This window comes from Nicotiana tabacum, chromosome 7 (assembly GCF_000715075.1).
Source record: "Nicotiana tabacum cultivar K326 chromosome 7, ASM71507v2, whole genome shotgun sequence".
NCBI lineage: Eukaryota > Viridiplantae > Streptophyta > Magnoliopsida > Solanales > Solanaceae > Nicotiana > Nicotiana tabacum.
The window spans coordinates 107,306,661-107,329,546 of NC_134086.1; the positions used below are offsets into that span (position 1 = coordinate 107,306,661).

At 34.1% G+C, this 22,886-nt stretch overlaps 3 protein-coding genes across 3 annotated transcripts; 1 reads left to right on the forward strand and 2 right to left on the reverse strand.

Moving 5' to 3' along the window:
* Nucleotides 1–4,071: 4,071 nt before the first annotated feature.
* Nucleotides 4,072–5,799, reverse strand: LOC107806245 (putative rRNA-processing protein EBP2 homolog). Its single transcript, XM_016630371.2, has 2 exons — nt 5,687–5,799; nt 4,072–5,108 (listed from the first exon to the last, which is right to left on the reverse strand). The coding sequence occupies exon 2, from the start codon at nt 5,093–5,095 to the stop codon at nt 4,253–4,255; it is 843 nt and encodes a 280-aa protein (XP_016485857.1). The 5' UTR covers nt 5,096–5,108; nt 5,687–5,799; the 3' UTR covers nt 4,072–4,252.
* A 506-nt stretch (nt 5,800–6,305) lies between these two features.
* Nucleotides 6,306–9,149, forward strand: LOC142162215 (uncharacterized). Its single transcript, XM_075218538.1, has 5 exons — nt 6,306–6,651; nt 6,824–7,028; nt 7,167–7,717; nt 7,892–8,502; nt 8,706–9,149. Exons 1-5 carry the CDS (start codon nt 6,306–6,308, stop codon nt 9,147–9,149), a joined length of 2,157 nt encoding a protein of 718 aa, XP_075074639.1.
* A 686-nt stretch (nt 9,150–9,835) lies between these two features.
* Nucleotides 9,836–15,756, reverse strand: LOC142162216 (uncharacterized). Its single transcript, XM_075218539.1, has 11 exons — nt 15,610–15,756; nt 13,263–14,087; nt 12,954–13,157; nt 12,633–12,764; nt 12,445–12,550; nt 12,276–12,356; nt 12,079–12,144; nt 11,609–12,005; nt 11,375–11,501; nt 10,168–10,706; nt 9,836–10,082 (listed from the first exon to the last, which is right to left on the reverse strand). The coding sequence occupies exons 1-11, from the start codon at nt 15,754–15,756 to the stop codon at nt 9,836–9,838; spliced, it is 2,871 nt and encodes a 956-aa protein (XP_075074640.1).
* Between the last annotated feature and the right edge of the window lie 7,130 nt (nt 15,757–22,886).

Below are 22,886 nucleotides of genomic sequence, written 5' to 3' on the forward strand. Positions count from 1 at the left end.
TCCAACATCGCCGCCCTTTCTCGTTAAAAAAACAGAAATTTTATTTTATTTTTGTGGCACTGGACTCTTACTCTAGCAAAAATTTCTTGAGCGAACAGCCTTAGGGAGGTTTCATCACAGCAACATTAAGAGAATGGGGACGACATTTTCATGCCTTTGACTAAATTAATTGTAATCTTCTAATTAAATATATAGTTTATATATTTCAAATAAACCAAATTCATATAAGAATATTTCAGTTTGTTTATCCTTTGACTTAACATTTCATATAAAATGGAAGAATTTAAAATTTTGTTGCCTTGTATGTATGCCATAATATTTATGTGAATACAAAACTTTGAAACTTGTGGTCTTAAATATGTCATATTAATTGTGTGGTTATAAACGTGTTTTTTATTAAGAGAATTAAAATTGTGGTCTTAAACTTCTTAGGTAGGCTGTCTACATCACACCGCTTGGGATGCGATCCTTTTCCGGCACCTGCGTGAACGTGAGATGCTTTGTGTATCGAGCTAATTTTTTATTAACCTTGTGGTCTTAAATGTGTCCAAATGAAATAATGAAAAAATTACATAATATAGTCGCTCTAAAAAATAATACCATGTAAATGTATATTTTATGTATATTAATGTATAATATACATATTATGGCTAGCCGTCCTCCTCCTCCTCCTTCTTCTGTTGTTGCTGCTATGAAACTTTAGTTTATGGGATGATTGTCATGCCATAAGTATGTTTATCAGATTATTTAAAAACAAATTATAAATAATTACGTAAGTTAGTAGACAATACTTTGTGAATATTTCCACGTACGAGAAGTTTAAGTTCGTGATTCTTTTCATGATAATTCTGTTCTTTTTACATTTATTGTTTCCAAAATTTTATAATTTAGATACTGTTGACAATCTGATTATTTTATAGTAGTCTGATTATGACAAAACTAATGAATCCAGGACAAAAAATTTCAGCTTATTTAGTAATGAAGTTTTTACAAATGAACTAAATAACTTCAGCATCTTCTGCTGAAATTTTTGAAAAAGCTTTATGACAAAACTAAGGGGTATTTGCATCTATACTCGCTTTTTGGGTCACGTTTTAACTTGTACCCGTTTTGCAAAAAAAATTACAAGCGTACCCACTTTTTCGCGTAACTTCAGCATACGGGGCTGAAGTAGCAAAGACAATCACGCAAAACTTCAACATTCTAGTAGACGGGCCTGAAGTAGCAAAAATTGCGGAACCAAGTGTGCTGAAGTTTTTGTTTGTAATTGCTGAACTTAAGCATAGTAGCTGAAGTTTTGTTCTCTATTTGCCGAAGTTTTTATCATAGTAGCTGAAGTTTTGTTCTCTATTTGCTGAAACTTTTGTTTGTAATTGAACTTAAGCATAGTAGCTGAATTTCATAACTAAATAAGCTGAAATTTTTTTGTTCTGGATTCATTAGTTTTGTCATTAAGCTTTTTCAAAAACTTCAGCAGAAGATGCTGAAGTTATTTAGTTCATTTATAAAAGCTCCAGCACTAAATAAGCTGAAGTTTTTTTTGTCCTAGATGCATTAGTTTTGTCATTAAGCTTTTTCAAAAACTTCAACAGAAGATGTTGAAGTTATTTAGTTCATTTATAAAAACTTCAGCACTAAATAAGCTGAAGTTTTTTTTGTCCTGAATTCATTAGTTTTGTCATAAAGCTTTTTCAAAAATTTCAGCAGAAGATGCTGAAGTTATTTAGTTCATTTGTAAAAATTTCAGCACTATATAAGCTGAAGTTTTTGAAAAAGCTTTCTAATATACTGGATAAATAATCAGATTGCCAACAATATCTAAATCATAAATTTTGAAAACAATAAACGTGAAAAAAACAGAATTATCATGAAAAGAATCACTAAATGTGACCTTAAACTCCCCGTACGTGGAAATATTCACAAATTATTGTCTACTAACTTACGTAATTATTTATAATTTATTTTTAAATAATTTGATAAACATACTTATGACAATCATCCCATGAACTGAAGTTTCATAGCAGCACCAACAGCAAGGGACGAGCAAGAAGAAGAAGAAGAAGAAGAAGAAGAAGAAGAAGAAGAAGAAGAAGAAGAAGAAGAAGAAGAAGAAGAAGAAGAAGAAGAAGAAGAAGAAGAAGAAACGAAGGAGGAGAAGGAGGGGGAGAAAGGGGCTGAAGTTGTTTAAAAACTAGGTACAAGTTAAAACTTTTTAAAAAAATGGGTACAAGTTAAATGAAGGTGACCAAATAGGACGCCCCATGCAATTTTTACCAAAACTAATGAATCCAGGACAAAAAACTTCAGCTTATTTAGTGATGAAGTTTTTACAAATGAACTAAATAACTTCAGCATCACAAAATTTTAGCTTGTAGAATGCTTAAGTTTAGCAATTACAAATAAAAACTTCAGCAAATAGAGAACAAAACTTCAGCCAGCAATAGAGAACAAAACTTCACCCAGCAATAGAGAACAAAACTTCAGCACTAGAATGCTTAAGTTCAACAATTACAAACAAAATCTTCAGCATACTTGGTTCAACAATTTTTGCTACTTCAGGCCCGTCTACAAGAATGCTGAAGTTTGCATGATTGTCTTTGCTACTTCAGGCTCGTATGCTAAAGTTACGCGAAAAAATGGGTACGCTTGTATCTTTTTTTGCAAAGCGGGTACAAGTTAAAACGTGACCCAAAAAGCGAGTATGGATGCAAATGACCCTAAAATAATTAACACCCAAACAAAATATGGAAACCTGCCAATACACCCGATCCGATCCACTAAAGGTAAAATCCACCAATAATATTGCTTAGTTACATCTGAACTCCGGAAGTTATTGGGAGAAATTCAAAAATAGCCAGATTTACAAATGGTCGTTTAAAAATAGTCTAGTTTTAAAAGTAATCGAAATTTAGCCACTTTTCATGTAAAGATAAATCTGAGTGAAAACACTGTTCAAAACCCGGAAAATACGCCAACATATTATACTGGAGTTCCAGGATAAGTATGATGGAGTTCTAGCATAAGTACACTAGAACTCCAGCATAATATACTGGAGTTCCAGCAAGTATAATTGTCTAGTATAATATACTGGAGTTTGAAGCACCGGCGCTCCAGTCTCCAGTATATTATACTGGAATCAACAAAGTATACCGGTCCAGCATAATATGCTGGAGTTCATACACAGGTGCACCGAACTCCAGTATATTATGCTGGACCGGTCTCTGTTGCAGCAAAATAGAGGCTATTTTTCATTGACTTCGTAAACGTTGACTATTTTTGAATGACCAGTCCGAAAACTGGTTATACCGTGCTATTTTTACGAAGTTATTCCATCCCTTTCTATTAGAAGGCAGAGGTATTTCTGATCCATGAGATCCTTTGCTTAATCGCAATGCCTAATGAGTATGCTCTATCTACCTCAAAATCGAAATATCGTGAGACTGGGGAATAAGGAGACACTTCTACGTTTGTTATCTCCTCATTCCGCATGATCTGATTTTCTGAATGCAGAAAATGACACTTTCATAATTATATTAGTACATAGTACGAGCTTATTGTTCATTTAACTCAAAACTAAGATTATTTTAATAGATAAAAGATCCCTATCTCAGCCAAAAAAAAAAAAAAAAAAAAAACACTATTGTGGGAACTACTGAATTTACTCTACCAACAGAAAGATATCGGAAAACTAAGAAAATAACCACAACACAAGTGAAGTTGTATCCTCCAAGGGGAGGACACTATAAACTAAACGTGGATGGAGCTCAGGGGGCAGTTTCTCATCCTCTTAAAACTCACTGGTCATGATTTCATGATAAAATAAGTATCAGATGACCAAAAAGTCATGGTTTCATCAATTTTTAGCCGGAAATTTACTGAAAGCTAGAACTAATGTGAATGCAATAATGATATAATCATAGTCTTTGAGAGTCTGAGACAGAGAGAACTAGGAACTTCTGCAGACTGAAAAAAGAAAACAAATGAGATGACATAGAAAAACAGACTACTATCCAACGGAGAAGTTACTATTCTGTACAGTATTCTATGCTAAAATAAAGACAAGCTAAGACATGATTAAATTCCAAATCCAGGCAAAAATAGGCATCAATTAGCAAACATCTTAACGATAAGAGTCAATAATTCATTCTTTTTGACAGGAAAAAGCTCTAAATTAAACATTAATTTCATCCACACCACAAAGGATTAACATTAGCCTACTGCAACAAAGACTAGAAGGTAATAAGCAGAATCATCACTTGTGGAATCCTCTGAAATCATTGGTAGTTTCAGCAGAATTCTGCTTTTTCAAACCTTTTCTCCCACCAAATCCAAACTTGGAGTCCCTGAATTCCCTGCTTTTCCTCTTTTTGTCTGGACCCTTCCCTTTTCCACCAAATGTCGCCTTTCCTCCTGAACGATCTCCAGGAGATACACCAGGTCTATTCTTATTTGACCTCTGAAAGGGTTTAGTCCCATCTTCATCAATAGCCAAATCTAGGCCGCCAGCACCCTCTTTATCGAAGCCACTCTGCTGCCTCTTCTTCATCCACTTTTTAACAGACTCAATTTCCTGCTTCTTCAGCTTAGCCCTTTCTTTCATCTTCTGTGCCTGTACTTCCTTGGCCAGTTTCTTGTTCTCTCTGGCCTTCCTCCTCTCCGCATCCTCCTGTATCTTCCTCATCTCAGTCAAGAGTCTGCCCTTAACTTTCTCCATGTGAGTATCAGGCTTCACCATTTCCCCATAATAATCACAGGGTCTCAGAAAAGGTTCACCCTTTGACTGAAAGTTGAGAAAGGCTCGGCATACACCCTCCAACGCCTGCATGTAGAAAGAGAGATCCCTTGCACAATCATCATTCACATCCACCACTTCTTGCTCCTCCTCCTTGTCGATGTTAAGCCTGTGACTCCAATCCAAACCATCAGGCAAACCGATATCTCTCAGCTTGTCAAATAAACCATCCCAGTTATATACAACATTCTTTGAAGGTTCAGCCAACTTTACAACTTGCTCATCATCTTCTTCTGATTCTGTTTCTGGCTCGTAATCCTCATGCTCTGGGTTCCTCATGCCCAATTCATCCGCAACCATCATAATCTCACACTTTCTGGTGAGAACAGAAAAGGACAATATTAGAGATATTAACTAACTCTTTCTATTTGTGCTACACATTCTATGTGAAGCTCAAATAAAGGATGAGGGTTGACGAAGGTCGAGTACAAATATAAGACTTGACAAATTCAGATACACTGAATTCAAATTAAACTTGTCTTACATATTGTTATTTATGAAGAGGGTATAATTTGAAGAAGCCATTGTTTAGCCACTAAAACTTAACTAGATGTTTTGACTTTACAACTGAACACTAACAATACAAGAACAAAAAGTTGAACTTGCCAAATTTCAACCCAGGAACTGACACTAGCTATACAACAATAACAACTTCTTTGTAACGAAATCTTTTCTTTTAACAAACCCGTAGATTTTCTTTGTTTTCTTTTTCCTTTGTTTCACTCCAAATTTGTAAGGATTTCTGTTTTCAGCCATTATCACGAGAGAAGCTAATTAACACTGCAAATTAAGCAGTAAATATAAAATAAAAAAAAGGAAAACCACAATTATTAAGGTTTCCTTAATTTCAGCCACAAAAAATCAACGGAGAAATAAGACACAGAAAGAACTTACAGCAAATGGAAGAACTCGAAAAGAGGTGGAGAGACACTCCTGAGCTCTGGGGACAAGGGTCTAGGGTTTTGGTCATAAATACAATTGGTGGGCTAAAAAGGTCTGAAACCAATATAACTTTGGGTGAGAAAGTAAACGGGCTTAAAGATATTTGGGCTTACAAATTGAAATTCAAAATGGAGATTCTGATAAGGGATTTTTACCTATCTATACCATATATCAAACATTATTACCAAAAATGTTCATAATTTGTTATTTACCCATATAGTCCACACTTTTACTACAAATTATATACCAATCCAAAAATAGGTAGATTTTGCCATTAAAAAAGCCCTAAAATGAAGGCACCAAATCTGATGTGATTCTGTCAAGGATTTTATTCCAATTTTGAAATGAAGGCGATTTTCATTCCTGATGAAGGCACTAGTTGCGTAATTCTCTCCTTCCTCAACAGAAAGAGATTTCACAAAAAACGCAATCAAATTGTACAATTACTGAAGAGAGACTATATCTGTTCTTCGTCTCAAATTGTACAAAATTGCTCTTCGTCGATATCAGTATTCAAATTGTAGAAACTATATCTCTTCTTTGTCTTTTTTCCTATCAACTACACGAAATCATGTCAAAAATCCCAATAATGCTGAAATCGAATGGTAATTGGGATAACTATGGCAGATTTAGAGATTTTGAAGTTGATGCCATTGTGGTAGATGATAATGCAAACTACGGAATTCTCAGTTCTACAATTGCAGAACAATTATCGATTGATACATCGGATAAAATTATAGAAATCAAATACATTGTGAACGAGAATTGTCCTCCAATGGAGATTAGGAATGATATGGGGGTTCGTGCTTACATGGAAACCAAAAAGGAGAATAAAAACTTAGGTTCGTATCCTTTATGTATAAGCGTAAGAGATTTCAATATGGAATTGGCGATCAACAATGAAAGCACCAGTGCAGGTATGTTTGATTCGACATTGCAGAGAGTTATGGTGTTACTATGTTATCTACAATATTACTACAATTACCTACAATTAAACTACAAAGCTCACATAGTACTGAAAAGGATAAAGCAATGTTGCTTTCAAAATTATCTACATAGAAACTACATTTATGAATTTATTGTTTGCAGGTTCGTCTGGATCCCTAAACTTACTTGAATTTCCATCCTCACCAGCTATAGAGGAATATCAAAGTGAAATAATAACTGAATCTACGCAAACATATATTGAAGAAGGACAAGTTTATCAGGACAAGCAAACAGTAGCTGCTGCAATGAAGAATTATTCAGTGATGCACAAGTTCCAGTTCAGAGTAAAAAGATCCAGTCACAGAAGGTATGTAGTCATTTGTGGATAATATATCAGCAAAATCAGTGTATGATTGAATATAGGTGGGTTTTATAAATTGTAGTTAAATTGTAGTTAATTGTAGTTTTTTCATAAATTTGTGTAAATATTGTATTTCTTTTGTAGCTACTGGCTTATATGTGTTGCTGAAAGCTGTAAATGGCATTTCAAGGCAACGTCAATTAATGATTCGGCAATGTTCAAGATAAGAAGTTTCAGCCGTCAACACACATGCTGCCTAATGGACGAAACATTCATACAGCGCAAACGTACTGCAGCAGTACTTGGTAGCATGGTCGTTCCAAAGTATTGTGATCCTAAGACTGTTTACACACCAAAGGACATACAAACTGACATGTTATCCGAACATGGACTGAACCTAAGCTACATGCAAGCATGGAGAGCAAAGGAAAAAACTTTACAGTTTTTGAGAGGGAATCCGTGTGACTCCTACAACAAATTACCCAAATATTTTTATATTCTTGAGAAGAATTATCCTGGTTCTGTTGTTAAATTGAAGAAGGCAGCAGATGATTGCTTCTTATACGCATTTATTGCTCTTTGTACATCAATAAATGGTTGGCAACATTGTAGGCCGGTAGTAGTGGTTGATGGGACATTCTTAAAGTCAGCCTACAGGAGGATTATGCTGACAGCAAGCACCATGGATGCAGCAGGTAAATAATGGAATAATTTTGTACTTATTTGTAGACAGTCTTTAAAATGCAGTTAAATTATAGTTATGTTGTAGTTATTTTGTAGTTATATAAAAGAATGTAGTTAGCATGTCTATATTTCTCAATATATATTGTAGTTGTTATTTAATCATATTTTATGTCTTAAAAATGTAGGTACTATTTTTCCCTTGGCATATGCTGTGGTTGATTCTGAAAACGACGCGTCTTGGAAGTGGTTCTTTGAGCAATTCAAGGAGGCATATGGTGAAAGACATTCAATGTGTGTTGTTTCAGATAGGCATGAGAGTATACTAAAGGCAACATCAGTTGTCTATCCGGGATTGGCACACTACTCTTGCATGTGGCATATATGGACAAATATAAGGTCAAAATTCAAGAAGGGACATCTACAATTACATGAATTGTACTTTGCTACAGCACGGTCATACACTATGGATGAATTTAATGAAAGGATGTTGAAGATTGAAGGGGTAGACCTGCGTGTAAAGTCTTACCTATATGATATTGGCTATCATAGATGGTCAAGAGTACATGCAACGGTAAATAGAACTTTTACTATGACGTCAAACATTGCCGAGTCGTTGAATGCTGTAACAAAAGATGCAAGAGAGCTTCCAATATTTGATCTATTTGAGTATATGAGGACTCTTCTTGAACGTTGGACAAAAGAAAAGTTATCGAAGGCAAAGGGTACTTTCACATACCTTGGTCACAAATACAACAAAGAATTGGAAGACAACAGTACATTATCTCAGAAACTAAGGGTAAGATATTTTTTTTGGTGCAGTAGAATCAAAAAAGTACTAGCTGCAGTTTTTCCAGATTGTAGTTAAACTGTAGTCAAATTGTCGGTAATAATAGTTTGTAGATGAGCTGTAATATATTTGTTGCTGATTTGTAGGTAAATTGTTGATAATCCATTTTAATGATTGATGTATTATTATTTCTGTTTGGTCTTCAATTGTAGGTGAGGGCTTCAACAGATCATATACATACTGTGTTAGATGGTGTGAAGCGGTACATTGTGTGTCTAGAAAACAAGAAATGTAGCTGTGGACAATTCCAACTTGATGAACTTCCATGTGCGCATGCTTTGGCAGCATTAAGGCATAGGAATAAAACATACGAAAACTATTGCTCTCCGTATTACACAAGGAAGAGCCTTCTGCTTACCTATGAAATGCCAGTAAATCCTCTTCCTGATGAAGGCAAATGGGAAGTGCCACAACATATTTTGGATGAGGTAGTAAAGCCACCGGCGGGAGATAAAAGGCAGCCAGGGAGACCTCACAAGGAAAGATATAAAACATTTGATGAAATAAAGTCAAAGAAATACAAGGTGTCATGTGGTAATTGTGGAGGTGAAGGGCATAACAAAAGAACTTGCAAGAATGCACCGAAAAAGAAATGAATATCATGTAGTTAGAATAGTTATTCAAAATAAATGTTAGTGAGCTCAAATTATCGGATTTTCTTGTCTAATTGTTTAAGTTTTTGAAGATGAATAAGAAGTATAAACATCAATTTGTTTATCTGCACTATTTATGTTTTTATGTATTCTGTCAAGCATCTAAAGTTGTCTTTTTTTATATAGAATAGTTAAACTTTAATATTTACTGTATACAAAAAACTGATATTAATAAAGAATGCATTCAACGTAAATTGTATCCAGATTGTAGTGAATATGTAGTTTAACTGTGTTAGAACTGTAGTCCTGTTATTCATATGTAGAGGAGTTGTAGTTAAAATGTAGTTTGACGTAGTTTAAATGTAGATAAATTGAATTTTTTTGATAAACCTTGTTGATAAAAAATGGCTAAATTATTTATATGATTCCTGTATTTATTTTATCTTTCTGCTGTGTAACAAATGACAGTTATATACAAATATTACTTGGCACTTGAAGGTATTTATAAAAATAACTTGAAGATTAAAGTCAAATTGTAAGACAAAGTTGTTGCTGTAAAAATGTAATCAGAGTACTAGAGTATAATGTAATCAACAAAAAGTGTTGTAGAAAACCAAAACGACATATTTCCTACATTGTTTTCCAATTCAACTACCAAATTTCACAGACCAAACTAGGAACACAATAGTCTATTTCTTCTTTCGTTGCACTCTAGTCCTCTCGTTTTTTGCCGGAGCACCCTTCCTCCTTGCTAGCCTGCCAGTAACCTCACTCTCACTGATTGACCCATCTTCTTGCTTCTTTGTTACATAGTCCCACAGTAGAGCTCCATAGCGTCTACGGTGTTGGTCAATATCAGAAAGATCTTCCTTTGGGATTGCCAAATCTCCAAGGCTAACATACTCCGCAAATGCAGCCACAAATACACCACAATTGCTGCATAAGATGAGAATTTTTCATTATATAACAAATGATTAAAATAAAAAAATTAAACATATAGAAAGGGAGATTATTTTTTTACACTGAGCCTTCCTTTTGTTGTGGAATCTCAGCAACCATCCATTGTATGTCGAGAGGGTCCGTAACTGGTTTTTCGATGTATGCCTTTGTGCTCTTGAAGTTAATGTCTTTACGTTTACCATAGAAACCAGTGCATGACAAATACAGAAGGATAATGATTGAAAACTTGTCAACCAATGTCTCTACTGTTTTATGACGGTTTGCTCTCACCATGGAATCATAAACATAAAGTTGTCTGTCCTTTATGTCAAAAACTAGCAACAACCAATGGAAGTTCTCTACAAGGTTCACAGGCATGAGCACATAGTCAACAAGATCCCAGGCAACATTAGCAAGAATTCTGTACCCAAGAATATATTCTCCAACATCATCCTCGGGTTTAACAACCGAATACCTTTGTTCCGGTGGAGAACTTATGAACTTGTCATAGATTCTTTCAATCTTTGTCTTGAACAAGCAATCCGTGGTTGTGAACCTAGTATTATTGTTGGGGCCATATTTGCCTCTTTTTCGCAGATAATACATAATAACATCAATGTGCTGCCAAAATAGAATAAACATATACAATAAGGTACGGTGTAACCACACTTGTCTACAAGACAGCTACAGATTAACTACAATTTGAATTTATTAAAAACTCTAACAGATTGCTGCAAATTAGCTACACTATAACTACAGAAATATAACAGTTAGTCCAAGTTCCTCACAAAATGTAATTTAATTGTAGTTTGTATGAACCATAGTGAACAAGTACTATATGTACAATTGACCCATCAGACTACAAAACAACTACACATTAACTATATTTATGCACTGTCTACATTTATTCACTATACAAAGGAACAAATGAAACATACCACCTAACTTAAGCTCCCAAAAATCAGCAAGTTCAACCTACAGTTAATATTAATAGGCACAATCACAAGCTCTACAATATTACTACAAGGTAACTACAGTTGTGGTACACGGAGATTCCAAGTCAGTCAAAAGTACCAAAATTCCAGTTTGTACATACAATCATCATCACATATGATACATAAGGTCCATAAAAAGCAAAATTTCACAGCTGAGACATAAATATAGTAACATATATATGTTGTCTACAATATTACTACAATTACACATCATAGCTGAAAAATAAACTACAACTACACTACACAGCTGAAGACAAAACAGATATTGTGAATGATTATGTTCTTTATACTTACTGTGTTATTGATGACTTGTCCGGGGTGAGCAAGGTCATAAAACCAGTCCTTCCTATCAATCTTTTCACAACCAAAATCCAACCAAGGCTTGATTTGGTTATCCTTCTTGGAAAAGTAATATTTCCTCCTGTAATAACAAAAAAAAGATGATCAAATACAAAAAATTTACAAAATGAATTACAATTTTAAAGTATAAAAATAGTGAACAGACAGTGTAAAATGAAGCATTCATACCTCCTAGATACTTTATCACTACGAATATATAACCAGTTGGTGAACCTTTCTGTCAATTCAGGATCTACATTTTCACCTATGACACTTGTGAAGGGGTGCTTGAGGTAAAAAAATTTAGGTCCAACAGATGTGCTGCCTCCAGAACTATACAAAGATGTGAAAGGTGATCGTGCATGTTTTCTCGGTTGCCTTGTTCTACCGGGATGAACAGGGGTTGATTCATCTCGTATGGGCTCGCCATACATGACCAACTGTGATAAGTTTTCTGGCAGCTCAAAGTCATCCAATGTCAAACCTTTGTTTTCAATGCCTTCAGGAACAACTTTTTTATCAATGCCTTCAGGAACAACTTCAGTCACAGTCACACCGTGAATTGGCGACTGTGGAACTTCACCTTCTGTAGATAAGTGTAGATCAATGTAGATATGAACAGTATTATGGAGTTATAGAGAATATAGAGAATATATTACCTGCTTGTTGTGGCTCAGCCACTTCATCAATTACTGGTTCTTCCTCAATATTTCCTTGTAGATGTTCTGGTGAAACATCAGCTTGAATGAATAATTGGGAATGAAAATTGTAGATATATGTAGGAATATGTAGTTAAGGTGTAAATTATTAAAATTTTGCATAAAATCCTTATTGTAATGAAGGAATGGTTCTGTACCTGCTTTATATGCCTCAGCTGCTTCTTGGAAGTCAGGATATAAGTCAACATGTGGTTGAAAATGTTCTGGAGAAATTGTAGCTGCAACACATAGTAAAAAAATGATTAGTATAATTTAATAATGCTGTCTTGAAATTTGTAGATATGTATGCAGGAATTTTGTAGATACCTGTATTGCTTGTGCTTCCATGCAGTTGATCACCAGCATTGAACTGGAATTGCTGGTTGTTATCTCCTTGATGTTGGTAATTATTTTTTGTTGAACTACTAGCAAACTACAATTTTGGGGAATATTTGAGACTACTTTATTCATATGTCTTAATTAGTCTTAGTACAAAATTATATGTAAATTCTTACCTTTGACTCATCCAAATCAAACCTCTTGTTTATCACATTCATAACACCCTTCAAAGATTGATCTATGAACTCTCGAAGGCTTGAGAGTTCCTCAAAAACATCCTTCCTATAGGCATCTAACTTTACATCAACCTAAAAATTAAATATATAATTAGTTGGTAATCTTATTCTAACTGCTACAGTTACACTACAATTCAACAAACTATAATTGTTATAGATTTATACCACAAATTAACTACAATGTATAACATACTATAATTGTTATGTAATGAAGTCAAAATGTAGCAAATTATGTCAATATATTGTAGTTATTCATAATACCTGCACAATCCCCTTTTCCAACTTCATGAGCTTGCTACTGACAGATTCAATGTCCTCTTGACAATCTGTATATTTGGGTTCAAATGATGGAGAAGCAGCAGTTGGAACATGTGATGGTTGAGCACCATGTTCATCTTCATATTGAATCTTGTCTGGCAGATTAAGCACTCCAAGCTCTTCTCCAGATTCAATCATGTTTGTGAACTGAATGATGAAAATAACAGTTAATTCAAGTGACAAAAAAAATGTAGATTCAATGTAGTTATTATGAATGTAATTGTAGCATCATACAAAAGTGGAAAAAAATACCTTGATCCACTCAGGCTTGATCATCTTCTCTTTTGCAGTTAACCAAATCTGCCCCTTTGTAGCTGACCATCTTAAAATGCGAGGTATAGATTCAGAACATCTCGTAGCAAGCTCGGTGCTGACGGACGAGCAACACTCATATAGCCACACTTGCAAGGCTAATGAGCATCCCCGTATCAGATAAGAATGTACATGGGGATTAAGACGATGTCGGACAGATTCAATAACCTGCTTGAAGGATTTGATACCCCATGGGTATGACTCAAAATTACCAGACTCTATTAGAAAGAACATAAACTTGTCTATGAAAGTCACATGATCTTTATCAGAAGGACAAACAAAAAATTCCAACATATAAAGAATGCACAACTTCACCGCATCCACATCGTTTGCCCATGCTTTATTAGTCACTACTTTTTTCAAATGCCATTTCTCAACCCTTTCTTTGTTCGGAAAATATGTATTCATTAAAGGGCTAAAATAGGTGGAAGTATAACCATAGTCTGAAAACTTATTCACACAATTAAGACCAGTTATCAACCCAAATTCTCTCAAGGAAAAATTCAATTTTTCACCCTTAAATAGTACTGAAAAATATGAGTCAGTAGACTTTGTCAATTCATACTTCATCAGAAGATGAAGTGTTTGGTTTTGCATACAGATTTTGGGGAGACCTAATAAGTAACCAAAACAAGTTTTTCTGAAAACCCTTAAAGCATTCGGAGAGAGTAAAGCTTGTATCTGGCTAGGTATGCTAGGATCATACAAACTGTGGAATCTAAGCACACCATAATCAACATTTTGTTGTGCAAAGTAAGGTCCATTCTGTAGAAAATATAAAATTAATGAACATTAGTAGTTTGCATAAAAAGGAAACAGTAATCTACATATAACTACATGACAAATACAAAATATAACTAGAAGAAGAATAGCCTACCCACACCTATAACTACAAAACAATAACAGAAGAACAATGCACGTGTAAACATTATCTACAGAATGTAACAGTTACTTCAAGTATGTCACATAAATGTAGATTAACTGTAGTTAGAATGAAGTTAAATATATGAGCTATACAGGCTACAATAAAAAATAACATATCTACAATTTAACCATCAGACTACACATCAACTACAAACTAACTACATTTATACACTGTCTAAGAGTCACAGTTCCAATTAAACTACAAAATTGAGACAAAGAATCTACAGGATGTAACAGTTACTTCAAGTATGTCACATAAATGTAGATTAACTGTAGTTAGAATGAAGTTAAATATATGAGCTATACAGGCTACAATAAAAAAATAACATATCTACAATTTAACCATCAGACTACACATCAACTACAAACTAACTACATTTATACACTGTCTAAGAGTCACAGTTCCAATTAAACTACAAAATTGAGACAAAGAATCTACAGGATGTAACAGTTACTTCAAGTATGTCACATAAATGTAGATTAACTGTAGTTAGAATGAAGTTAAATATATGAGCTATACAGGCTACAATAAAAAATAACATATCTACAATTTAATCATCAGACTACACATCAACTACAAACTAACTACATTTATACACTGTCTAAGAGTCACAGTTCCAATTAAACTACAAAATTGAGACAAAGAATCTACAGGATGTAACAGTTACTTCAAGTATGTCACATAAATGTAGATTAACTATAGTTAGAATGAAGTTAAATATATGAGCTATACAGGCTACAATAAAAAATAACATATCTACAATTTAATCATCAGACTACACATCAACTACAAACTAACTACATTTATACACTGTCTAAGAGTCACAGTTCCAATTAGACTACAAAATTGAGACAAAGAATCTACAAAATTAGGACAACACCACATTTTACCAAAATACACTTGAACAATCAAAGAAGAACAATGCACTTGTAAAACATTATCTACAGAATGTAACAGTTACTTCAATTAACTCACAACATGTAGATAAATTGTATTTAGAATAAAGTTAAATGTAGCAGCAATACAGGTTGCAATGAAAAATACCATCTCTACAATTTAACGATCAGACTACAAATCAACTACAAACTAACTACAGTATACACTATCTAATAATCACAGTTCCATTAAACCTACAAAATTGTGAAAAATAATCTACAAAATTAGGACAATACCACATTTGGCCAAAAAACACTTGAACGCTAAATTAACACTTGAACAACAGATTTTTACAACCAAAATCAAACTACAAAACAGTGAGGAAACATAAATAGTGTTTACCTTTATTGAAATTTTTTCCTTAACCAATTTTGGTACTTTTTTTGAGGGTTTCTTCTTCTTTGGTTTTGATGAAGAAGGAGAGACCTTGTGTTTTTTCACAGATTGAACTTTGGGAGAATCATCTACAAAATCGTCATCTACACTCAACTCTTTCCCCTTGCGTTTCAGTTGATTGTCGACTAGTTTATCAACTCCACCAACATCAACATCGTGCAAATGCTTGCTTCTCATTTCCGCACGAATTTGTCTAGGAGATGAAATACCAGTAGTTTGTTCACTTGCATGCGTCGTTTGTGGGTTTTTGGTGGTGATTTTGGTGTTAAAACACCCAAATCAAAGGTTGGAATATCAGCTAATATAGCTTTTGATGATTTTTTTGGGGAGTGTTGGTTTTTTTCATGATTTAGGAGTTGAAGACAAAGATGGAAGTGAATTCAAATCGTGGGGGATACTATCAACTGAAGGTAATTAAGTGAAGAAGAAAGTGATGGTAATTGTGGGTGAGAAGAGATTGTACGAGAATGGAGGAAAAACTGAAGGTAAATCGTGGGGGTGGGGAACTGAAGGTAAATCGTAGGGGGTGTGGGGGGGGGGGGTGGGAGGAGAGAGGGGCGGGTAAACCAAATAACGTGAAGATACAGTCCTATAATTATGCCTAATAAAAATGAACCCTTAATTATATCCCTAATTTGAATTATGGTATAGAAATGGTAATTTGGTATGCTTAAATGTAATAAACACAAACCTTAAACATTGAGGGTAATAAGTTTTGATATATGGTATAGATAGGTAAAAATCCCTTCTCATAAATAGGATCATTTAGAAAGAATAGGAGCATTTGCTTTTATAAACAGTTTTTGGGTCACAATTGAAGTTATACCCATTTTGTACAAAAAATTGTAAGTTTACCCATTTTAGGATCAACTTTAAACTTATTGGGTCTGAAGTTGAAAAAAGAATTAGTTTGAAGTACAATGCACTAAGGCCAATTAAATCTAAAATGCAAAAACTACACTTAAGGCCAAATAGGTCTGAAGTGCAATAAATATTATCATGCACTTAAGGTTAAATATGTCTGAAGTAAAAAATTTAATACTTCAGTTGCACTTAAGGTCAAACAAGTTTGAACTGAAAAAATTGCACTTCGGATGTATGTAAGGCCAAATATGCCTAAAATGAAAAAATTATACTTCAAATGCACTTAACTAAATAGGATTAAAGTGCAATCAATGTTTTCATGCACTTAAAGCCAAATAGGTCTGAAGTGAAAAAATTAAATTTCAGATGCACTTAAGCCCAAATAAGTCTGACGTGCAACAAATGTTTCTTGCACTTAAAGCCAAATAGGTCTAAAATGCAAATTGCCAAAAAACATAAATTTGTTTTTCGAATTTCAACAATCCAATACACGATTTAACACCTAAATCTACTCCAAATGAGCTCAAATTTGAAACATAACCTCCAAATATCATTAAGAGCAAACCCCAATCATCAATTTATCAAAATAATAATAAATCTAACAAACTCATTTTGCAATTAAGAAGAAGAAACTCTAAGCAATATTAAAAAATAAAGCGTCACAACAGCTCGCTAGTGTAAAATACCATAAGCTACCATAAGATATGCTCACAAACACCATATAAATTCACCGTCACTTTTATTTTCACAGCGAAGAAGAAGGAGAAGAAGGATAAGGAGGAGGAGAAAAAAAAAGTTATCTATACTTTGAGTATGAGTTAGAAAAAAATAAAAAGTAAGTACATATTATTCTGGGGCGTTCGTGAAATTTTTACGAAGAATATACCAGGTAACCACTATTAGGGTTGTAAATTTGAAATATAGTATGCGCTTGCAAAGCAATTAAAATAATCACAATTTAAAAATATGACAAAGTAGTTGAAAATAACCACACAAACTCTAAGAAATTTTCACGGGTTTCAAAATGCTGCAAAAAACTCTAGGACACAATCATTTAGAAATCCTTGGAAGAGAATCAAGTAATTTTATTGAAACTGAAGTGCACAGTTAATTAGATTTATATTTATTCTTGAGTCACTGTTTAAAATGTATTTACTATTTAGCCAATATTTTAATAACTTTAACCCGTCCGAATGAAAATATATCTATCCTAGATATGATGTTCTTAACTTCATAAGTGTTGTGTAAATATTAAGGACAAAGTGTTCTGAATTAGCATCTTTTGTGTTAAACTTTAGGACATCTTGTCCTTAACTTCATATGTGTAGTGTAAATGTTAAGGACATGTCATCCATTCATGAGTGCTGTGTAAATATTATGGACAATGTGTTATGTATGTGCACCTTCTGTTGTTAAACTTTAGAACAGCATGTCCTTAACTTCATATGTGCAATGTAAATGTTAAAGACATTGTATCCTTAACTTCTTGTGTGCAGTATAAATGTTAAGGACATAGTGTCCTTAACTTCATGAGTGTTGTGTAAATATTAAGGACTTAATGTCCTTAACTTCATGACAGCTGTATAAATATTAAGGACAAAATGTCCTGTATTTTCACCTTCTGTTGTTAAACTTTAGGACATCATGTCCTTAACTTCAAAACAAGCATCTTAGGGGGAAGTGCACAATTAGCCACTAATTAGAGTTATATTTACTCTTAAACCACAGTTTAAAATGTATTTACAACGCTTTAATAATTTTTTACCTTCCTGGACGAAAATACCCATTTGCTAGATATGGTGTCCTTAACTTCATGAGTGCTATGTAAATATTAAGGACAAAGTATCCTGAACTAGCACCTTCTGTTCTAAACTTTAGGACATCATTTTCTTAACTTCATATGTGTAATGTAAATGTTAAGGACATGGTGTCCTTAACTTCATGAGTGATGTGTAAATAGTAAGGACAAAGTGTTCGGTATTTGCATCTTCTGTTATTAAACTTTAGGACATCATGTCTTAATATTTGCACAACACTCGTGAAGAAAGGGTAAAATTGTCTTTTCGTATTAATTTTAATAAAGTAGTGGCTATTTTTGCTTAGCATTAAAAATGTTGGATAAAAACTAAATACCACATTACAAAGTGGCTACCCCATGCCATTTCTATCCACTTCCATGATCAAATTGGCATGGAATTTTTTCATACCTATACAAAATTAGAAACTTTATTACTAAAATATTCATGTTTACATAATTACCCGACATACTCATATTTAGTCTACAAATTATATATATTCCAACTTAAAAGACTCTCAATCCATTATTAATACATTCAATCAAGGATTTAGTTGCACGCTTTTCAACTCTCTTTCTTCCTTTTTCAAACCATTTTCATCCTTTTCTTTCGTGCTTCTGCAAATTTGTTCTACTGAAGGCAGAGAAATTGTGCTTTTTCTTTCTTTTGTTTCCGTTTATAAGCATACAAGTTTTGATTGAGTTTTATTCTCCTTATTCGTGGTGTAAATTAAATGCTTTTCATTCTTCAGTCAACAGCGAAGATTTACTAAAATTCTCAAAGTTTTCATCTTTGTGATTGTTCTGTGTGAAGGGCATAGTTGAATATTCTGGTAGTTGCTTTGCACGATTTAAGTTTAGTTATTCGGAAAAAGAAAAGTTTTTTTTTTTACAGCAGATCCCTTTATCTGGCAGAGAGGGGTTTTATAGCATGATTTAGCTGTTATATGAAAAAAATAACGCTATTCTATTGTCCAAACTTTTGGACAATGGTTTATAGAAGACACTGGTAAATTGTACAGTGCTTATATATCTGGTTGTTTGTGCTCTTTGGATCTAGTTATTTGTTACGCCCCGCAATATTACGTCGATATTACGTCCCGCAGTATTATATTATGACGATGTTACGCTCTATATCAATATATTACGATGATGTTACCCTCTGCAGTAATATATTATGATGGTGTCACGTCCTGCAGTAATATATTATGATGGTGTCACGTCCTGCTGTATTATATTACAATAATATTATACTTTGCAGTATTACATTACGGTGATGTCACGCTTCGCAGTAATTGCACCCAACAATATTACATTATGGTGATGTTACGCTTCACAGTATTTGCACCCTGTAGTATTGTGCGTTGAATTTGTTGTAAGGTAATTGACATCAGTCCAAGGAAAAGATTATTTGGAGATTATAAGGATTGTAAGTGATGAATAAATTCGTGAAGGTGAGAGGGGAAGTAAGTCGAAGAAAATGAATTTCGTTGAAATTTGGTATTTTGGGATAAAATAAGGCCCGAGCTAAAATACCCAGTATTTATGGACTAGTACCATACAAGGTGTCACATGACCATGATAGTAAAGTGTATAAGGTATGTGAAAAATGAGCAGTATTTTAAGAAAGTGGAAATAATTCTCAATTATACGGGTAATTGGTTGATTACCGGGTAACAAGATATTACCCAATTAACTAATAAGTGGATAATTTCTGGATAAGCCTTATAATCACTTATGTGGCAGCCATAGAGGTCTTGAATAATGACTCATGGTCACATTTGAATAGGAGGCAACAAATGGATAATACTTCATATCTTGAAAACATGAGCAAGACTACTTTATAATTTCAACACTACAACTAGAAAAAGCTCATGCACGTTATTTCTTACAAAAATTCCTACACCACTTCATTCCTTACATTTTGATATACCATTCCTACAAACAATAACACTAAATCAGAATTTTAGTCATCTCCTACAATTTGAGCTTATGAATGACTTGATAGTTAGAAAGTTTTATAGAAAACAGAACGTTGCCATCTTATAACACTTTCAACAAATTTCTGATTTTCAACACTTCATTCACCACGAGAAGTTTTAGAAGCCTAACAACGTAAAAGTTTTGCGGTTATAAAGGAGTACGGTGCAATATTTTTCAAGAATATCACGCGAATTTTTCCTACTCCAGATATGTTAAGGCTATTCCTTCTTTCTTTTGGCATGATCTATACGACACAAACGAAACGTGCAAATGCACGAATTCCATAAATGACTCTATTCATAGAAGTATTAGAGATATCTATGTTCTTAAATTTTCATGTGTCATAATATTTTATCATTTGTTCATGGATCTTAGAAAAATACGAAAGTTGAAAAAAGTTTACTTTATGATATTACTCAAAGGCAAAATGGTCTTATGAAATTCCGAAAGATTTTATTAACGTACTTTTGATGCATTGCATTCATGTGCATTGACCTATGACCATATGCATTTTATGCATTCATACATATACATTGACCCATGACCAGATGACGTTATATATGCGTCTATATGTATATTATATGTATATGGAATATGGGAAAAGGTTATGGCGTTATATACGCACCACCACCTGATCAGCTGGTATACGTTGATGATTTGCTCACAATAGCCGAAATGATACGATGGGATGCCCTCAGAGGCTTGATGATGTTATGGGCACATATATCTTATGCATGGCATGACATTCATACGCATATGCATGACGCTAAAAGTATTTCATGATTTACAGAGTTATTCAGACTTACAGGTTGAGTCAAGTACTCTATATTTCTTCCATGTCTGTTATGTACTTATTTATGTGCCTTACATACTCAGTACATTTTTTGTACTGCCCTTTTACCTGGGGACGCTGCATTTCATTCCCGCAGGTCTCGATAAACAGGTCGAGAGCCTTCCAAGTAGGCTATCAGCTCAACGGAAGATGTTGGTGTGCTCCATTTGCTTCGGAGTTGCTTGTTTGGCTGGTTTGATTTAGACGTGTATTGTTTGGTATGGTGGGAATCTGTCCCGACCTTTATGATATTTATGTACTCTTAGAGGCTTGTAGACATATGTCGTATAGGTGAAAGATTGTACTGCCTTGTCGGCCTATGTCTTGAGTTTATTAATCACGTTGGCCTATCAGGCCCATATGTCACTTGTATATGATAATGTAATAAGAAAGATACGTTATGTTGGTACTCGGTTGAGCAAAGTACCGGGTGCCCGTCGCGGCCCATCGGTTTGGGTCGTGACAAAAGTGGTATTAGAGCAGTTCTGTCCTAGGGATATCTACAAGCCGTGTCTAGTAGAATCTTATTTTTGGGTGTGTCGTGCACCATACTTATAAGCAGGAGGCTACAGGGCATTTAGGATTGTCACTCTTTCTTCTTACTCTAGATCGTGTGGTAGAGCTTACTTATAAGAATTCAAACTCCGAAATTCTATTTCATTCGTAATAAGACGATACCTACATCCGGAAAGAAGGTTGGAAAGAGAGATAGCTGAGAAAGAGTTGAGTCAGAGGAATTGGATTTTTCTATGATGCCTACGATAAGTAAATGTGAGGTCTTTAGCAGATCATGGGTGTACTAAAAGGTGTAAGCTTCCTGATAAGAAGCCTTAAGGCAAGAATGTCTGTCCATCTTTATGGTGAAAGACAATGAGATATTAACAAGATAAATACAAGTTTCAACAAGCAAAAGAAGCAAGATGAAGAAGGATACGAGGCGCCCAGTTAATGAAGGTTAACAACGTTTATAATTCAGGCAGAGGAACATAAACTTTTTGAGTTATATTCAAAAATAACAGAGGTATATACAATTGGACGCACCCATTCCAGATATGCCCTATGGGGGTTAAGAGAAATAGTATAAGAAGATATGATGGATGAATTGTTTGCGCCAGTTGACATTTCTGAAGGATATTGCGAATGTGCTAATAGATCTCTTTATGAGACACCCAGATGGTGCACTCTAAAATAGTACAGCTAGATATGAATACTACAAAGATAGGCACTGGAAGCCTTAAAGGTATAAATATTACCTTAGTATGGCTCTCATCCCTAGTAGAACGAGAGTGCTTGGCAACCCGAAGAGCCAATGAATGAAGCAAGGGGAGCTAAAAGCAAAAGAATGTCATGTTGAAGTTTTCAAAAGAAAGTGATAGGCAGAAATATTAGCAGGGAAATAAGAAGAGAGATAAGAAAGCATTATGAATAAGGTGTGATACATGGATGACAACAGTAGAGTGTTACAGAACCTATAGTCAAATGAAGAAAGAGACAAAAGGTGATGGGCCTTAAGACAACAAAAGAGTATAGGCCATACAATCACATCCTCATTTCAAAAAATAAGTTCGCGACTCTAACGTGATTAACAGAAGGAAAAGTTAGACCCTAGAGTAATAGAGATCAGTATGGGCTGGTGAACAAGATAACGTAAACATGAATTAGGGATTAGTGATTTGATAATGATCGACATCATGAGAATTTCAGATTTCATTCTGGGGATAATAGAATAGACAATAGAAGAAGATCCATGATAAATTCAGAGAATGGTCATGCAGGGAGACGCTTCCTTAAAGCAAGCAATATGAGCAAAGTTGAGCTTAAGGGACTGTATGT

Excerpts from the sequence above, each read along its gene's own strand:
- LOC107806245 (XM_016630371.2), bottom strand. The coding sequence starts at position 5,095 with ATGATGGTTGCGGATGAATTGGGCATGAGGAACCCAGAGCATGAGGAT.
- LOC142162215 (XM_075218538.1), top strand. The coding sequence starts at position 6,306 with ATGTCAAAAATCCCAATAATGCTGAAATCGAATGGTAATTGGGATAAC. Across the intron at positions 7,029-7,166 it reads AAAAGATCCAGTCACAGAAG|CTACTGGCTTATATGTGTTG; the intron begins GTATGTAGTCAT and ends TTTCTTTTGTAG. Across the intron at positions 7,718-7,891 it reads AAGCACCATGGATGCAGCAG|GTACTATTTTTCCCTTGGCA; the intron begins GTAAATAATGGA and ends TTAAAAATGTAG.
- LOC142162216 (XM_075218539.1), bottom strand. The coding sequence starts at position 15,756 with ATGAGAAGCAAGCATTTGCACGATGTTGATGTTGGTGGAGTTGATAAA. Across the intron at positions 12,765-12,953 it reads TGGAAAAGGGGATTGTGCAG|GTTGATGTAAAGTTAGATGC; the intron begins GTATTATGAATA and ends TTTAATTTTTAG. Across the intron at positions 11,502-11,608 it reads AGTGATAAAGTATCTAGGAG|GAGGAAATATTACTTTTCCA; the intron begins GTATGAATGCTT and ends TTGTTATTACAG.